The sequence below is a fragment of the Ovis aries genome, chromosome 10, assembly GCF_016772045.2.
Source record: "Ovis aries strain OAR_USU_Benz2616 breed Rambouillet chromosome 10, ARS-UI_Ramb_v3.0, whole genome shotgun sequence".
NCBI classification, from domain to species: Eukaryota; Metazoa; Chordata; class Mammalia; order Artiodactyla; family Bovidae; genus Ovis; species Ovis aries.
Genome location: NC_056063.1, coordinates 36,161,614 through 36,178,727, shown reverse-complemented (window position 1 = coordinate 36,178,727; position 17,114 = coordinate 36,161,614). Strand labels below are relative to the sequence as shown.

Sequence of the window (17,114 nt, the reverse complement as noted above, 5' to 3'; positions counted from 1 at the left end):
GTAGCCTGGCATGCTGTAGTCCATGGGATCGAAAAGAGTCAGACCTGACTTAGCAACTGAACAACAATAACAACTTTCACAAATCAGAAAAGGGGAAACCATTCCTGTTTGGGAAGAAGAGTCAATAAGTGACGTGAAGCAATCATTTGGACTGTCCTAGTGACAGCCAAGGGACAGCATGACCTGTGAATACACAGATACGTCAGGTTCAATGACCCACAGAACCCACGGCCCCTTGGAGTCAGCTTCTGGCGACAGCACTCAGGTCACTTGGGAACTTCTCAGCCCAGGGAGGTCCGGTCACCCAATGCCCTGCACCCTCCTGGTTACATCCCTGCAGACAGGCTCCTGCCGGCTAACTTATTTCTTCTTTACTGGCCTTCATACAGCTGAAAAAAATCTCTCGGTGATGGCTTCCCTGGTGGCTCAGTGATAAAGAATCTGTCTGCCAATGAAGGAGACTTGGCTTGGATCCCTGGTGCAGGAAGATCTTACATGCTATGGGATGACTAAGCCTGTGTGCCACAACTACTGAGCCTGTGCTCTTGAGCCCGGGACCCACCACTACTGAGCCTGTGCACCTAGAGTGCCCGAAACAAGAGAAGCCTGCACACCGCAACTGGAGAGCAGCCCCCACGCACCACAACTAGGGAAAAGCCTGTGCTGCAATGGAGACCCAGCACAGCCAAAAATAAAAATTAATTAATAAAATTAAAAAAAATTTCTCCATGAATGTCTTGTGCATGTTTCTTATGGTTACACCCAGATTGCATACATTTTTCAGTGACTGTAGCAAGACTTGGATGGGAGCCATGGGAGGCCATTCTGTGATCTATTAACCTCAATTATTCCAACCAAAGCTACGTGGACAACTACAAGGCAGCTTCAAACCAGACCAATCCAGAGGAATCCAGATCAAATCCAGGTTCAAGATGTTGAAGCAAATGCACAGATCTGGGTGGCAAGTTAACCGACTCAGAGACCCAGCTGTCGGGATAGGAAGTTCAGCTACCGAGGCACCAGAGCCCAGGGCAGCCACCCAGTTTTCAGAGACCGCTTCTGCTGGTCTACTAAATCCATGTCCACGTGGAAAAGCAGATCCATTTTCAGTGACTCAAGTTCAGAATGACCATCGCCACATGAGAGAGATGGCAGTTGACACACGAGCAGAGTTCACCCAAAGATGGCAATTTCAGCCAGGGCTCCAGGCAGACGGGCAGCTGGCCCTCTGCCCCCACGTGGGGCTGTCACTCAGATGTCACCACGGCCCAGGCTGGGGTCCTGGTCCCGAGAGGCGAGCCCGGCATGTCACCACATGGAAATGAAACTGAACACAAGTCATAAGAAACAAAACACTCCCAATCCGAGTCCACATTTCAACTTTGTTTACTCGACCTGTGTTTTCCTTCTTGAAATACAACCACCCTCTCAAATTCTTGAGCCCTAACAGGCCAAGCATTGAGCATTTGCTGGAGAACAAAAGCCAAGCAGCGAAGTATCTGCTAATAGGCTTTTCCAAGGTCAAGTTCCCTGTTACGAGTTTGAATACTTGAGGTTTTAAGAGACTCGTTTTCCCATTCTGTTAGAAAAAGATGAGGTGGACAGCAATGGGACTCAGCCACACATATACATATATCCATTCTCCCCAAACACCAGTCAATTCAATCTAGTCAGGAAGATACACTGTTTATACTGCTGCTGCTGCTTCTTTTTTAAAATATTTATTTGGCTGTGCTGGGTCTTAGTTGTGGCATGAGAGATCTTTTAGTTCCCTAATTAACAAAAAAAAAGGGGATGTAGGTGGACTTACACAAGTCATAAGACCTAAAAGTGAGTGTACCTCTCCCCAATCAGGACGGTGAGGAGACACGACTCACAGTTGATCCTCCTGGCGGCTTCGCCAGCAAAAACTTGAGCAGAGGTGTCACGAGATACCCTGAAATCCTGCTTCCTGCCAGAGAAGCACAACCAGTTCTGCACATTAAAGTGCAGTCAGCTTACTAGTGGTGAGGGGAGAGGGGTGGGACTAGAAAGAAAGCCACTCATGAGCAAAGACACACAATTCAGGACATTTGCTTTTCCTAAATAAGGCTGCTAACTGATTTTTGGAAGGGGTGTTGCTTGTTTGTTCCTTGGTTAAAAAATCTTAGGCTGATCTCCAAAAGCTCAGTTTAGCTGGCCACCAATAATACTTAAAATATTAGCTCTTAATTAAGCAAAGTAGTAGGAAAATATTATAGGAAAGCCTTTAATCTAGCCTAAGAAAAAGAAAACCTTATTTACAGTTTCCCTATGTTCTCCTTGATGCCTGAAAGGACTTTAAAAAGTGGCCAAACTCTTTCATGATACACTTAAACAATAAAGTCTATCAGTATTAAGACCCCAAGAGATAGGGCAAAGAACTTTTCAATTAGGGATCTTAGTTTTCTCTTGGTTACAGGTGCAGTGGAACTGGATCTACAACATAAGAGATGAAACTATAATGGAACTGAAAAGTACATCAGTCAGCAAACCAGAGTCCACTATTGCCCTGTGGCCTGAGAGATAAGCGTGATTTTTACATTTTTAAATGCTTGGGAGTACTTTGTGATGTGTGAAAATTATATGAACTGCACAGCTAGGAAGAAAAGCCATGACAAACCTAGACAGTTTATTAAAAAGCAGAGACGTTACTTTGCCAACAAATGTCCATATATCAAAGCTATGGTTTCCCCAATAGTCATGTACAGATGTGAGAGTTGGACCATAAAGGCTAAGCATCAAAGAACTGATGCTTTTGGACTGTGGTGTTCAAGAAGACTCTTGAGAGTCCCTTGTACAGCAAGGAGATCAAACCAGTCAATCCTAAAGGAAATCAGTCCTGAATATTCACTGGAAGGACTGATGCTGAAGCTGAAGCTCCAATACTTTGGCCACCTGAAGCTGAAGCTCCAATACTTTGTGAAGAACTGACTCACTGGAAAAGACCCTGATGCTGGGAAAGATTGTAGGCAGGAGGAGAAGGGGGCAACAGAGTATGAGATGGTTGGATGGTATCACTGACTCAATGGACGTGAGTCTGAGCAAACTCCGGGAGACTATGAAGGACAGGGAAGCCTGGCATGCTGCAGTCCAGGCAGTAGCAAGAGTCAGACATTACTGAGCAACTGAATAACAATTTTAAAAAGAGAAAACCTAGAATTTTAAAAGGAGTTGTTTCATTAGAAAATATTTATCAACTAAAAAAATGAAAGAACTGAAACCAGCAAAAGGCAGGGCTGCCCTGAGGGTACATGTAGGGGGGACCTGGGCCTGAGACCCCAGGTCAGGCGTGAAGAAGACAATGTAAGACCCCAGTCTGTCCCAGACAGAAAACCCCCCATGGGGCATTCACCAGGACCGGTGCAGGCCCTGGGTTTCCAGAGATTAGAGCCAATGCATGTGAAGAGATTAGAGCCAATGCATGTGAGCTCAGAGATCACCAAACACACAAGGCAACGAAGGGGAGTGGGTTTTTTCACCCCAAAAGATGCCACCGTGGCACAAGGACTATTCTGACCTAAAGGCAATCAAAACCCAGCAGGTTCAAGAGCTTCTCCTAAACTTGCCTTCAACTGCCTATGTTTATACTTCGGGGTGGGGTGGGGGGGGGGGGGTTGGGGGTTGGCCTGGATCAGAAAAGTGTTTCACCCGAGAAACACCCACACAGCAGGCCAGGTCTCCTCTCCCTCCTGGGAAAGGCCTTCTCTGCCTCCCCACATCCTGACCGCCCCTCCACCCACCAGGCCTTACAGAAGCCTCAGCCCCTCACTTCCATGTGGGCTCCCACTGCTTCACAGGGCTCCCATCCACGTAGAATAACATTTGTTTTTCTCCTATTAATCTGCCTTGCTGCTGCTGCTGCAGCTAAGTCACTTCAGTCGTGTCCGACTCTGTGCGACCCCATAGACGGCAGCCCATCAGGCTCCCCTGTCCCTAGGATTCTCCAGGCAAGAACACTGGAGTGGGTTGCCATTTCCTTCTCCAATGCATGAAAGTGAAGAGTGAAAGTGAAGTCCTTCAGTCATGTCTGACCCTCAGCGACCCCATGGACTGCAGCCTTCCAGGCTCCTCCGTCCATGGGATTTTCCAGGCAATCTGCCTTACATCAGTTTAATTCTCACATCACCCAAAGAACCTAGAAGCAAAGAAAGGACCATTTCTCCATGCCTACAGTGATAAACCTGGTGGCTCAGCAGTAATGCAGGAGACGTGGGTTTGATCCCTAGCTCAGGAAGATTCCCTAGAGAAGAAAGTGGCAATCCACTCCAGTGTTCTTGCGTGGAGAATCCCATGGACAGAAGAGCTACAGTCCATGGGGTCGTAGAGTCGGACACAACTTAGTGACTAAACAATAGGGATAAAACACCGCAAAATGTGTTAATATTAATATTTTCATCTTCGCATCTATTACTATTGTGATGTTGTGACATACATCTTTGAACTGGTGTTCAAAGAGCTGACACAGAGCTCCTAAAACTCCTTGGAACATCCTGTGAAGGGGAGCGATAAAGTGTCTTTTGTTATGTTAATGAGGTGACTTTTGAAAGCACCTCAGGACAGGGCTGGTTGCTTGTGTCACCAACCCAGTAATTTCAGGGCCAACACTTGAAGTCCTGCCCCTGACTTCAGGAGAGGGAGAGGAGCTGGAGGCTGAGTACAATCACCAGTGATTTAATCAATAGTGTCTAAGTGTCAGAGCCACCAAAAAACTCAAAGAGGGAGTTCAGAGAGCCTCCAGGCTGAACAGGTGGATATACAGGGAGGGGGGACACCAGAGGGCAGGAAAGCTCCCCGCCTCCCACATGTCTCCTGTGTATTTCTTCATCCTGCTGTTGACTGGAAGTGAAACAGGAAGGAAGGGCACAACCTTTAAAACAGTGACACAGCTCCAGGACACGACATAAACAGATTAGAACCAAACCAGGCAAGTTGACTGCCACTAGACCCTGAGCCTCAGTGTGTGAAAGTCAGTTACTCAGTTGCGTCCGCCTCTTTGCAACCCCATGGACTATATAGTCCATGGAATTCTCTTGGCCAGAATACTGGAGTGGGTAGCCTTTCCCTTCTTCAGGGGATCTTCCCAACCCAGGGATCGAACCCAGGTCTCCCACATTGCAGGCAATCACTCTTAACACATTAGCATGCTAAGTGACACACCCCCAGGCACCATGACAGTCCCCATCCCTTCACCAAAAGAACTGGAATACTCCTCCCACTCATTAAGCCTATGAAATTGACTTCCCTGGTGGCTCAGATGATAAAACGTCTGCTTACAATGCCAGAGACACGGGTTCAATCCCTGGGTCGGGAAGATCTCCTGGAGAAGGAAATGGCAACCCACTCCAGTATTCTTGCCTGGAAAATCCCATGGACAGAGGAGCCTGGCAGCCTATGAAATTACCCACCCCTATAAAATAAGTAAGGTGTTACAGTAGTAAAGAATCTGCCTGCAATGCAGGAGACCAGAGTTTGATCCTTGGGTCCAGAAGATGCCCTAGAGAAGGAAATGGCAACTGGCTCCAGTATTCTTGCCTAGAGAATTCCACAGACAGAGGAGCCTGGAGGGCTACAGACCGTGAGGTTGCAAAGAGTTGGACATGACTGAGCACATGAAAGCTAACAATCCTCTACTCTGGGGTGGCTCTCGCCTTCTGAGATGGCCCCCACTCTGTCTGTGAAGTGTGTTTCTCTCTAAATAAATCCACTTCCCTGTCGCTTTGTCTCTCACTGAATTCTCAAGGAGACATAAAGAACCTGAGCTTCTTAAGTCTTGAGACCAGGTGTGTGATCTCAGTTAAAAGACCATGGGTTCAAGTCCCAAGCTTGAGTTGCTTGGTTGCAGTAGCCCTAATTCCATTTGTGAAAAACCAGTAATCTACTGAGTAACTGGTCTCCTGAGTCTGGGAGCCACTCTAGCCAGTAAAGCAAACCCAAGAAGGGATGGTAGGAACCACAGCCAGGAGGTTGGGAGCACAGATGACAACTGGACTGAGCTGGAGTCTGAAGTGTGAGGGGTGGGGCAGTCCTGTAGGATGGAGACCCCCACCTGCTGGACATGATGCTGTCTCAGGGCTGAGCTGAGTTGCAGGACAGGCACTGGGGTCAGAGAACAGCTTGATTTAGGAAAGTCCACACATCAGGAGTGGAGACCAGAATCACAACTTTTAAACATGTGAGTTGAGAATCTTTTGTAAAGAGCCACATTGTAGTATTTTAGGCTTTGTGGCCACATGAGGTCTTGCCTTGTGGGGGTCACTATGAGAATTCATATGGTAGGATCACCAGGCTGAACTTGTCCTGATGTGTAGGACTAGCTCTGTCTTGTTTATCCACGTGTTCCTGGTGAGTGGCATATGCCTGGAAACAGAGGTCCATGTGCCAAGTCCCCCTCCTTCCCTAATGGCACAGAACAAAGCATTGGGGAGTGTTTAGCTTTATGGTGGTTGTTTCATTTTTTGCTTTTTGCTTCTTTCAATTGATGTTTCATCAGTTGTTTAGTCGTTCAGTTGTGTCTGACTGTTCACGACCCCATGGACTGCAGCACACCAGGCTTCCTTGTCCTTGACTATCTCCCAGAGTTTGCTCAAACTCCTGTCCATTGTGTTGGTAATATCATCCAACCATCTCATCCCCTTCTCCTCCTGCCTTCAATCTTTCCCAGCATCAGGGTCTTTCCACTGAGTTGGCTCTTTACATCACATGGCCAACATGTTGGAGCTTCAGCTTCAGCATCAGTCCTTCCAATGAATATTCAGGACTGATTTCCTTTAGGATTGACAGGTTTGATCTCCTTGCCATCCCAGGGACTTTCAGAAGTTTCCAGCATCACAATTTGAAAGCTGTTTCACCTAGTCACCAGCTACCTGTTACTCTACGTAAGAAGCAACTTTACTTCTCTGGGTTTTGGGTTCTTATCTGCTACACAACAAAGTTGGCCTAAGATATGTAATTTCTCGAGGCCTAGAGCCTGACATCATGTCCTATATATTTGTCTTCTCAAAAAGCCAATGATAAAGCATCTTCTGTTACACAAAATGCACATTCAAATTAATGCTCACAGCTATGCCCCCAACCAGGAGAGTAACTGCCTGACAAGGCCTGAGATGATCAGAGCCGTGATCAGTGATGGCATCATAGCGGGGGCAACCCATGAATTAGTTTGTCCTTCTGTCTTTGGCCTCCTTGTCTCAGCCTTTTTCCTTTGGTTCTTATTCTTTTTGTTCCTGAGGTGGTCCCTAAAACACCACCCTCTGTGGGCTCAATGCTCAGCATCTGCTAAGTACACACACTCTCACACCTCAGACAACACTCATCCCAGTTAATCCCGGCCCTGCCACACAAAGCAACAGGTAAGAACACAGCTGAGGACTTCAGGACCTCCGTGCCTGCAGGGGAGGGCCAGTGCAGCTCCCGGGCATGTGGCACAGAAGCATTCACCTGCTCACTCACTTGGGCCGCAAGTCGAGGGTCTACACTGGGTTCCTCCAGCCCCCTTGCAAATCTCTACCCCCGGAAGTCTGTCCTCACAGTCTGAGCCCCTGCTGTGGGATGGATCCACATCTCACTCAGCCTTGCTTCACCGGCTCCGAGGCTACAACCCCACAGGAGAAGGAGGACCCCAGCCTCAAGGGCTTGAACAGATGGGCTGAGGCCGCAGGGCCTCTGCACGCACAGGGGACTCACCTGAGGCTGACTAGTGCGTCAGTCACCTGCCGAGGCTCAATGTCGAACAGTTTCACCCTGAAGCCTGCGCTGGCGAACAGCATGGCCCAGCTCCGCCCGATGAGCCCGCTGCAGGGAAAGAAGGCAGAGGTGCAGGTCAGCTGGAAAGTAGAGCCACTCTGCACCAGCCCAGTGTCAGAGCACACAGCATCCTGTTACTGAAACACCTCATGGCTTACAACTCCACGTTTTGACAGGAGTATCCACTTAAAATGTTGCTTCCACACAAGAGGTCCTGGGTCCTCACTGCAGTGCCCTCCAGACCTGGGGGGCAGCAGGGAGGGGCAGGGAGTCCACGCACCAGGGACCCCCAACTGACCAGTGTTGGCTGAGCCCCAGACCTGGAGAAAAGAGACAGCATCTCCCCCACCTCCTCAGTTTTTCCTACCACCACTTGAGATGATGATGTTAAACTGTACACGTCTTACCTCTATTAATCTGAAAACAATCCCACAAGGGAGACACTATTTTATATATATATATATATATATATTTATTCATGTACTTGATTGCACCAGGTATTAGTTGAGGCATGCAGGATCTAGTTCCCTGAACAAGGGTGGAACCCAGGCCCCTGTATTGGTTTGTTGAAACCCAAGAATGAAATACAAAAACTTTACCAGGTTTTAGCAGTTAATTCACACTCCCCAGCCACCTATAGGGTTGAGAGAGAGAAAGACAAGAGGTACAGGAGGGGAGACAGGAGAGAGAAAGGGGCCAGAGGGGACAGGAGGGGAGACGGAGGGGGGGAGGGAGAAGGGAAGGGAAGCAGGGACACCCCAGAAGTGGAGATGGCTGCTTCCTGAGGTGTTAAAGGTGTGGGAGGTTCAGTCAGTCAGTTCAGTTGCTCAGTCATGTCCGACTTTTTGCCACCCTAGGGACTGCTGCACGCCAGGCATCCCTGTCCATCACCAACTCCAAGAGCTTACTTAAACTCATGTCCATAGAGTCGGTGATGCCATCCAACTATCTCATTCTCTGTTGGCCCCTTCTCCTCCTGCCTTCAATCTTTCCCAGCATCAGGGTCTTTTCAAATGAGTCAGTTCTTTGCATCAGGTGGCCAAAGTATTGGAGTTTCAGCTTCAACATCAGTCCTCCCAATGAATATTCAGGACTGATTTCCTTTAGGATGGACAGGTTGGATCTCCTTGCAGTCCAAGGGACTCTCAAGAGTCTTCTTCAATGCTACAGTTCAAAAGCACCAATTCTTTGGCACTCAGCTTACCTTATAGTCCAACTCTCACATCCATACATGATACTGGAAAAACCATAGCCTTGACTAGATGGACCTTTGTTGGCAAAGTAATGTCTCTGCTTTTGAATATGCTGTCTAGGTTGGTGATAGATTTTCTTCCAAGGAGAAAGCATCTTTAATTTCATGGCTACAGTCACCATCTGCAGTGATTTTGGAGACCAAAAAAATAAAAGTCTGTCACTGTTTCCACTGCTTCCCCATCTATTTGCCATGAAGTGATGGGACCAGATGCCATGATTTTAGTTTTTTGAATGTTGAGTTTTAAGCCAACTTTTTCATTCTCCTTTCACTTTCATCGAGGATCTTTAGTTCCTCTTCACTTTCTGCAATTTCTTGCAGTCAATCAACTTAGGGAATTGGCAATAAACTGACTCCCACAGCACGGCTCCTTTGCACAACAATTAGAGCTGGAGAAAGGCATAGGGACCCTGGAACAACAGGAGCTGGACTCTCGGGGCCCACCTATAAGCAAGTTTTTTTAAATGGTAAATCCTACAAAACTTGGGATCTGCAGTTGGGTACCACTGATGCAGAGGAACCGAGGGTAAATTACCCTGGCTTCTCTGGTGGGAATAGACAGGTGGGTGTCCTCCACCTGCCAGTGGTCCAAGGGTCCCCTGTACTGTCAACTCTAGACTCCACTGAACACTGTTGGGTGCCAGCAAGCAGGCCAGTCTCAGCCTGTGGTTGATACACACTTGACTGTGACAAAGGCTGCAAAGCAAGCAAGGTCACCACGCCCAGGACAAAGTGCACTTTCTTCTATATTTTATATCCCTTCAGGAGGCAGGCAGTAGCCCTCGTGCCTGGAAAGCACACGGGCACAGGTAAAGCCACTGCTCCCTGCAAGGGAAGCTGACAGAAAGCACCCTGACCCCTTCCTCGAAGGGGCTTCAAGGAGGGGCCCGGACACGACTTATTTCAGGACGCGCTGTGACTGGTCAGGCAGGCCAGCCCCTGGGCAGCGTAACCCAACACCAAGCCTCCCAGAAGGTGTGCCTGATGACCAACAAGAAGTACCGACCAGTGGGTAGTTCGCTATGCCAGCTTACCAACGGAGAGGTGTACGTGGACGCCTTCTTTAAAAAATGAAAACTGCAGAAGTTTTAAAAGAGAATGGAGCACCAACCAGGAAACCGTGGATGGGACTTGAGCTGCTAACCCGACACCCAAGTCCCGGAGAACCCGGATGCCCCGGGGATAGGGCGCCCTCGCCATGCAGGAGGCATGGCTCTGGATCCGGATCGCACAGTGGGTCCCCACCCCTCCCAGGCCAGGCGGGGTCGCCCAGGAACAGCCTCGGGCCCGAGCGCGCAAGACCCTCCCGCCGCGCCCGCGCCCCGCCTGACCCAGATCGCGGCCCCGCCGCCCCTCTGCGAGCCCATCCCTCGGACTGGAAAGGAGACAACACACCTGTGCGGATCCGCGGCCCGACAGCCCTATGTCCGCTCGCAGCGCCCACTGCCACCGTCCCCGCCCGGCCCGCATCACCCAACTCAGCCCGCAACCTCATCGCGCAGCAACCGGGCTGCAGCGGGGCCCGAAGGACCGGCCCGGCCCGGCCCAGTCCTGGGGAGGCGCGCTGGGGTCATCGGAGCCGCGCCGCCAGCCCCCAGGGCGATGACGACCGCGCCCACCTGCCACCCTCCCGAGCACGCTGGTTGGAGCCCTCACCTGCCGACCACCGCCACCCCGCCGGGCGCCGAGAACCCTGGGGACGCCATGGCCCGCGCGGTACCCGAAGAGACAGTTGCGGCGCGCGCCACCCGGGCACTGGCTCCGCCCGCCCCGCGGCAGCGGCAGGGCCCCGGGGCCTGGCCCGTGGGTGGGGCGCGGGCGGAGCCTCCACCTCTCCACGCCCCGCGGGCGCGCAGGGCTCCTGGCGGGGCTGCGGGGCCAGCGGGACTGTGGGCGGGGCGGGCGGGGAGCTCAGGACTGGGCGGGGTGGGGGGAGCGGCTGGGACCATCAGGCGTGCGGCGCACTCGCCTCCCTCTCCCCGGAGCGCGCACGGAGGAGGTGCCGGGAGCGTCACGTGGATGGGAGCCCGGTGGGAGAGCTACCCCTTCGGACTCTAGTGACTCACTTTGTTTTGGTCAGTTCCTTACTGAACCCCCAAAGTCCGTGCACAAGGAGGGGGACACCTCCAGACCAGGACAAGGCGCGACCGCTAAAGGAACCTCCAAATTTACCCCTGGAATTCCCTTCCCGTGTGAAGACAGCACCACGTCCGGGCGCACGAGCTCAGGCCCCACTGCTGGGTTCACACTGTCGTCAGTTCCGAGGAAGACCCGCCTTTCTCCACAGAAGAGGCCAAGGCCCGGGAGCCCTGGGATGGCAGACAGGAGGGCTGGGGGCGGGGGGGTGTCCACCACACTGGAAGGCCTGGAGCCCCCTCCCAGAGGCCGAGCTGGTCTCTCTTCCAGGAGGAGGAAGTGTCCCCGCGCCGCCCCGGGCTCTTTTCGGAAACAGAGCGGAGGAACGGGCCGCACGTGCCTGGGACCACGCTGTCAGCGCAGCACCAGAGCGGGGCCACGCCAGCCATCCAGGTCAAGGCAGCGCTCCAGCGGAAACGCGTGACCCTGACCGGCAGGGCCCTTCCTCTGTCTTCCCAAGACCAAACGGAAAGAGGAATGTCAGAGCCAGAGCAGTTTCACAAGTTATCGGTCAGCATTAGAAAAGGCACTCAACTCACTCAAGAGAAAAGTGACACAGCAAAGATGTCCCCAAGATAAGGCTTTAAATGTTGAAATAACTATGCATGGGGGCTTAGTTGCTCAGTCCTGTCCGCCTCTTTGCGACCCCCATGGACTGTAGCCCACCAGGCCCCTCTCCATGGGATTCTCCATACTGGAATGGAGAATACAGAAGACTAGAGTGGGTTTCCATTTCCTTCTCCAAGGGATCTTCCCCACCGAGGGATCCAACCCATGTTTCCTGCATCACAGGCAGATTCTTCACCAGCTGAGCCACCAGGGAAGCCCTCACAAAGCTATTTGGATTTATAATGAAGCCCCAGCTCCTATGGTGCCTTCACCACAAATTACCCGAAAATTTGTCTTCTTTTAAATAGGCAAGCCCCACTTCCTCTCTGAAACTGTGACTACTCGACCCGGTGATGGGTGACTGCCCTTTTCCTAAAGCATCTGAACTTCCTGCAAGCACCTTTTGGTCCACTGAGTCATTCATTCACTCAAGTTTCTATCATGAGAGCCACTGTGTTCTGGTCAGCTTAATGTTTAGTCTTCAATTAAATTGTAAACTTAAGGTTAAGAACCAAACCTCTTTTTCTCCTTACTAAGCACATACTCTTTTTTCTTTTTAATATGTATTTGTTTATTTGGCTGTGTCAGGTCTTAGTTGCGTCATGTGGGATCTTCGTTCAGGGCACAGACTCTCTGGTTGTGGCATGCAGGCTCAGTAGTTGGCCCCCATCACTACCACTTTCTCCTTGCTTTGCCCCATAATGAACCTTGTCTGCTACAAACTCCAGCCGTGTGGAATTGTTTGGCCTCACTTGCTTTCAGTAATACAGGGAGGGCAGGTGGGCCTGGGGGGTGGGGAGAGCCCCACTGCTCTTAGGGGGTCCTCCTGCTCCACAGCCACGGAGCACCCTATCTCTCCCACTTGGGCCATGTCGGACTCCAACGTAACAGCCATCTCCTGGCTTCTATTCAATCCGTGACTTTTTCCTGGCTCCTTAGATTCCCCAGCAAATCAGCTCAGTTCAGTTCAGTCACTCAGTCGTGTCCAACTGTTTGTGACCCCATGCACTGCAGCACACCAGGCCTCCCTGTCCATCACCAACTCCCGGAGTTCACTCAAACTTATGTCCATCATGTCAGTGATGCCATCCAACCATCTCATCCTCTATTGTCCCCTTCTCCTCCTGCCTTCGATCTTTCCCAGCATCAGGGTCTTTTCAAATGAGTCAGCTCTTCACATCAGGTGGCCAAAATATTGGAGTTTCAGCTTCAACATCAGTCCTTCCAATGAACACCCAGGACTGATCTCCTTTAGGATGGACTGGTTGGATCTCCTTGCAGTCCAAGGGACTCTCAAGAGTCTTCTCCAACACCACACTTCAAAAGGAGTCAAATATTCTTCCTCTATCTCCAAACTCTCAGTTCTCTGGGTGTCTCTTTCTGTCCACTTTTCCCTCTGTCCACCCACAGTCCTCATGGCAGGTAGAAGAGCACAGATGGCTTCTCACCCCCACCCTCACCATCCCTCCTCTGCATCCTTTGAGTCCAGCTTCCATCCTTTACCCCAAGGCTAGTTAGGGAACCAAAGATCTAAACTCTCCTGACAGCTTGCTCTGGAAAAAGTGATCTGTGGTGAGGATTAGGGTTAGTTAGCAATTCACCTTTACAAATTTGATGTCTGATGTCTTACTGACTGTAATTCCCAACAAAACATCTTGCTATAAAGACCATAGTTATAGGTCAGCATCAGAAAGGCTCAGTGGTACCACAGTCAGCGGTGGGGCTCCAGAGTTGGCCTGCAAGGGCTTCTGTCTCAGATTCTCCATTCCATACTGTGTGATCTGGGCCAGTTAATTATCCTCAAAACTTAATTTCTTTTTCTTTTTTTGGACACACTGTGTGGCTTGTGGGATATTGCTTCCCTGACCAGGGATTGAACCTGTGCCCTCAGTAGTGAGAACATGGAGTACTATGTTCAGACCACTGGATCACCAGGGAAGTCCAAAACTTAGTTTCTTCCCCAGTAGAATGGGCACAATAAGAGCTCCTTCTGAAGGTGGTTACTGTATTCATTGACGTAATGCCTTGTAAAACACAGGCGGTGTCGGCTGACATGTGTCCACACAGTTCTCCATGGCAGGTCTGCTGTGTACTTTCCCCATGGCCCTCGGAGCCTCCTTGCAGAGCTGGGAAGTCATTCTACCCTCACCCCAACAGAGCACCTGGGACTCCCAGAGGCTGAAGGAGATACTGAGAATCTTGGATCAGAACTTTTCTTTCCAGTTAAGCTGCCCTGAGTTTTATATTTATCCTAAGATTGAACAATGTTTCTCAAAAGATTTGAAATTTGAATTTCAACTCCGAATTTATAACCTCAGGGGCAGTCTCCAGGAACATCCGAAGGAATTGCAAGATCCTCGCAAAAAAAGTACCTCAAAATTAAAGATTCCTCTCTGTTTCCATAAATCACATTTATACCCATGGTCCCATGAGGCCTAGGAAAGCTTAAACTATGCTATATTATCCATACTATATAGCATGTGTAATATATTGAAACTGTTATCTTAACAAGGGGTCGACATTTTACAAGCTAGAATTTCAAAATATACCCTAGATAATTCTTTTTCCTTTTCTCTACCTATTAAACTGCATTAGTTCATTTTCACCAATAATAGAGGGCTGACTTTATACAGGACCTAGAGCAAGTAATGAGCTATTTCACACCTTTGTGTAAGTGAGAAAAAGGCACTTCCTCCTCAGGCCACTATATTCCCATCTGCTTAAAATTGTCATACTATATTGATTTTTTAGAACAAGATACTTTATTGCCATCTTCTGGGAAATCATTTTTATTATTATTATATTTCCTGCTTATTTAACTTATATACAGAGTACATCATGAGAAACGCTGAGCTGGATGAAGCACAAGCTGGAATCAAGATTGCCAGGAGAAATATCAATAACCTCAGATATGCAGATGATACCACCCTATGGCAGAAAGTGAAGAACTAAAGAGCCTCTTGATGAAAGCGAAAGAGGAGAGTGAAAAAGTTGGCTTAAAGCTCAACATTCAGAAAACTAAGATCATGGCATCCGGTCCCATCACTTCATGGGAAATAGATGGGGAAACAGTGGAAAGAGTGGCTGACTTTATTTTTCTGAGTTCCAAAATCACTGCAGATGGTGATTGCAGCCAATAAATTAAAAGACGCTTACTCCTTGGAAGGAAAGTTATGACCAACCTAGACAGCATATTAAAAAGCAGAGACATTACTTTGTCAACAAAGGTCCCTCTAGTCAAGCCTATGGTTTTTCCAGTGGTCATGTATGGGTGTGAGAGTTGGACTATAAAGAAAGCTGAGTGATGAAGAATTTATGCTTTTGAACTGTGGTGTTGGAGAAGACTCTTGAGAGTGCCTTGGACTGCAAGGAGATCCAACCAGTCCATCCTAAAGGAGATCAGTCCTGGGTGTTCACTGGAAGGACTGATGTTGAAGCTGAAGCTCCAGTACTTTGGCCACCTGATGTGAAGAGGTGACTCTTTGGAAAAGACCCTGATGCTGGGAAAGATTGAAGTCAGGAGGAGAAGGGGATGATGGAGGATGAGATGGTTGGATGGCATCACCGACTCAATGGATATGGGTTTGGGTGGACTCTGGGAGTTGGTGATGGACAGGGAGGCCTGGTGTGCTGTGGTTCATGTGGTCGCAAAGAGTCATACACGACTGAGCGACTGAACTGAACTGACTGAACTGATAAGCACCAAATCTGTGATACCCAATATGCGATGTATCCCCTCCTTGTGCAGTGCCCAGCCTGTACAATCATATGTGACAGAGGCTGCGAGGAGTAAAATATTGTCTAGAGAAATTCATGTGCTTGAATGTAGCTCTGTCTGGAGAGATTGTAACTCCTTGTCAGAAAGGTAGGATTTCATTAACATTATAATCACTATGACTTGTTTCCAAATGATTTCTGAGTTTACCCAGAGAAGATGTCATTCAAGGATTTTATCTTTGGGCTCAGGATTCTTGGGGGTGGCAGGAGGCTCAGAAAACTGAAGATAAGGGGCTCAATCAATTAGAACCCTCACCCTGAGTGACCCTTGACTTTACTGGGGTTTTAGAGAAAGGTCTTTAATCTGTGTTCCAAAGGCATTACTGGATAGAGACACATTTGCAATAAAAAAAAGGAGAGATTCCTCTTGCGTTTTGGCTCAGTTCAACAATTCTATGTACAAACCACCTCAAAGAGACAAAAGCCTGGGAATTACCTGGTGGTCCAGTGGTTAGGACCCAGAGCTCCCATTGCCCTGTCCTGGTTCAATCTCTGGTCAGGGAACTAAGATCCCACAAGCCACATGGCTTAAAACACACACACACACACACACACACACACACACACACACACACACACACACACACACCATCTTCCCCCAAATCGCTCCCACTTCCCCCTGGAATTAAACAGACTCACCCAAAACATGAGCCAAATGAATGTGATGACTAACAATGTTTCTGTGAAGTGATATTTGTTCTTCACACAGAAAATTTTGAAGAGCACACGTCAATACAACAGTAAGTCATTTCTCAACATTCTGCATTATATTGTTATAGGTATTTAGCAGAATTTACTGACCAGGTCACTGGTGATTCTTTAGGCCATATTTTGGGCTTACAAACATCTGTAGTTTATTCCAGTTGATCTTGGTGGTACATGAGGTGAGATTAATGATCTCTGCATCCTGTACAGGTATAGAGTCTATGGGCAGGTCCTCCTGTGATGATGTAAAAGTTCTGCATGTGTGTCTCCAGTACACACCTGTTGAACGCAGCCAATGAGACTAAGGAACTAAACTTTATATTCTATTTAATGCTGCTTACCCATCCTGCTCCATCTTCCAGGAATGCCTTATTTCTCAAGACTCTTCTACACTTGAACGAATGAATGAAAGAATGAACAAATGTTACTATTAAACCCTGAACACAATTGACACAGAGCAATGAAAATATTTATGCTGGCAATAGAAAGCACTTAATTTCACTGTTTCAGGTCATTAAAAATATCCTTGTACAATATTCTAAAGGAGTTTTCGTTATTTGAGCATACTTGGGTTTGTGTGTGTGTGTGTGTGTGTGTGTGTGTGTGTGTGTGTGTGTGTGTGTGTGATTTTGGATGAAAGAATGAGTGTTTATTTTGGATTGGATAAAAAGTTATAGGTTTTTTTCCAAGCCACATTCCAGCCTTCACTGATCCTACTTTGGAGCTAGAAAGCTAAATTCCAGTCTGTTATTATGAAACTGACTTAATTACGGAGTCATGCAAGTAGAAAAAATTGACATGTTCTACTAGGGAATAAGGCTTTCTATAAGCAAGCTGTTATGCAAGCAGAAAGGGAAAGTCAATGTGAAGG

At 48.7% G+C, this 17,114-nt stretch overlaps 1 protein-coding gene across 1 annotated transcript in view; it reads right to left on the bottom strand.

The window, feature by feature from the left end:
• CRYL1 (crystallin lambda 1) overlaps window positions 1-10,773 on the bottom strand; it is a 59,089-nt gene extending 48,316 nt beyond the window's left edge. Inside the window, exons 1-2 of the mRNA XM_027973677.2 lie at window positions 10,673-10,773; window positions 7,705-7,812 (exon numbers count right to left, since the gene is read on the bottom strand). Coding sequence (XP_027829478.1) covers window positions 7,705-7,812; window positions 10,673-10,722 — 158 coding nt within the window. The 5' untranslated portion in view covers window positions 10,723-10,773. The remainder of the gene's footprint in view (window positions 1-7,704; window positions 7,813-10,672) is intronic.
• Between the last annotated feature and the right edge of the window lie 6,341 nt (window positions 10,774-17,114).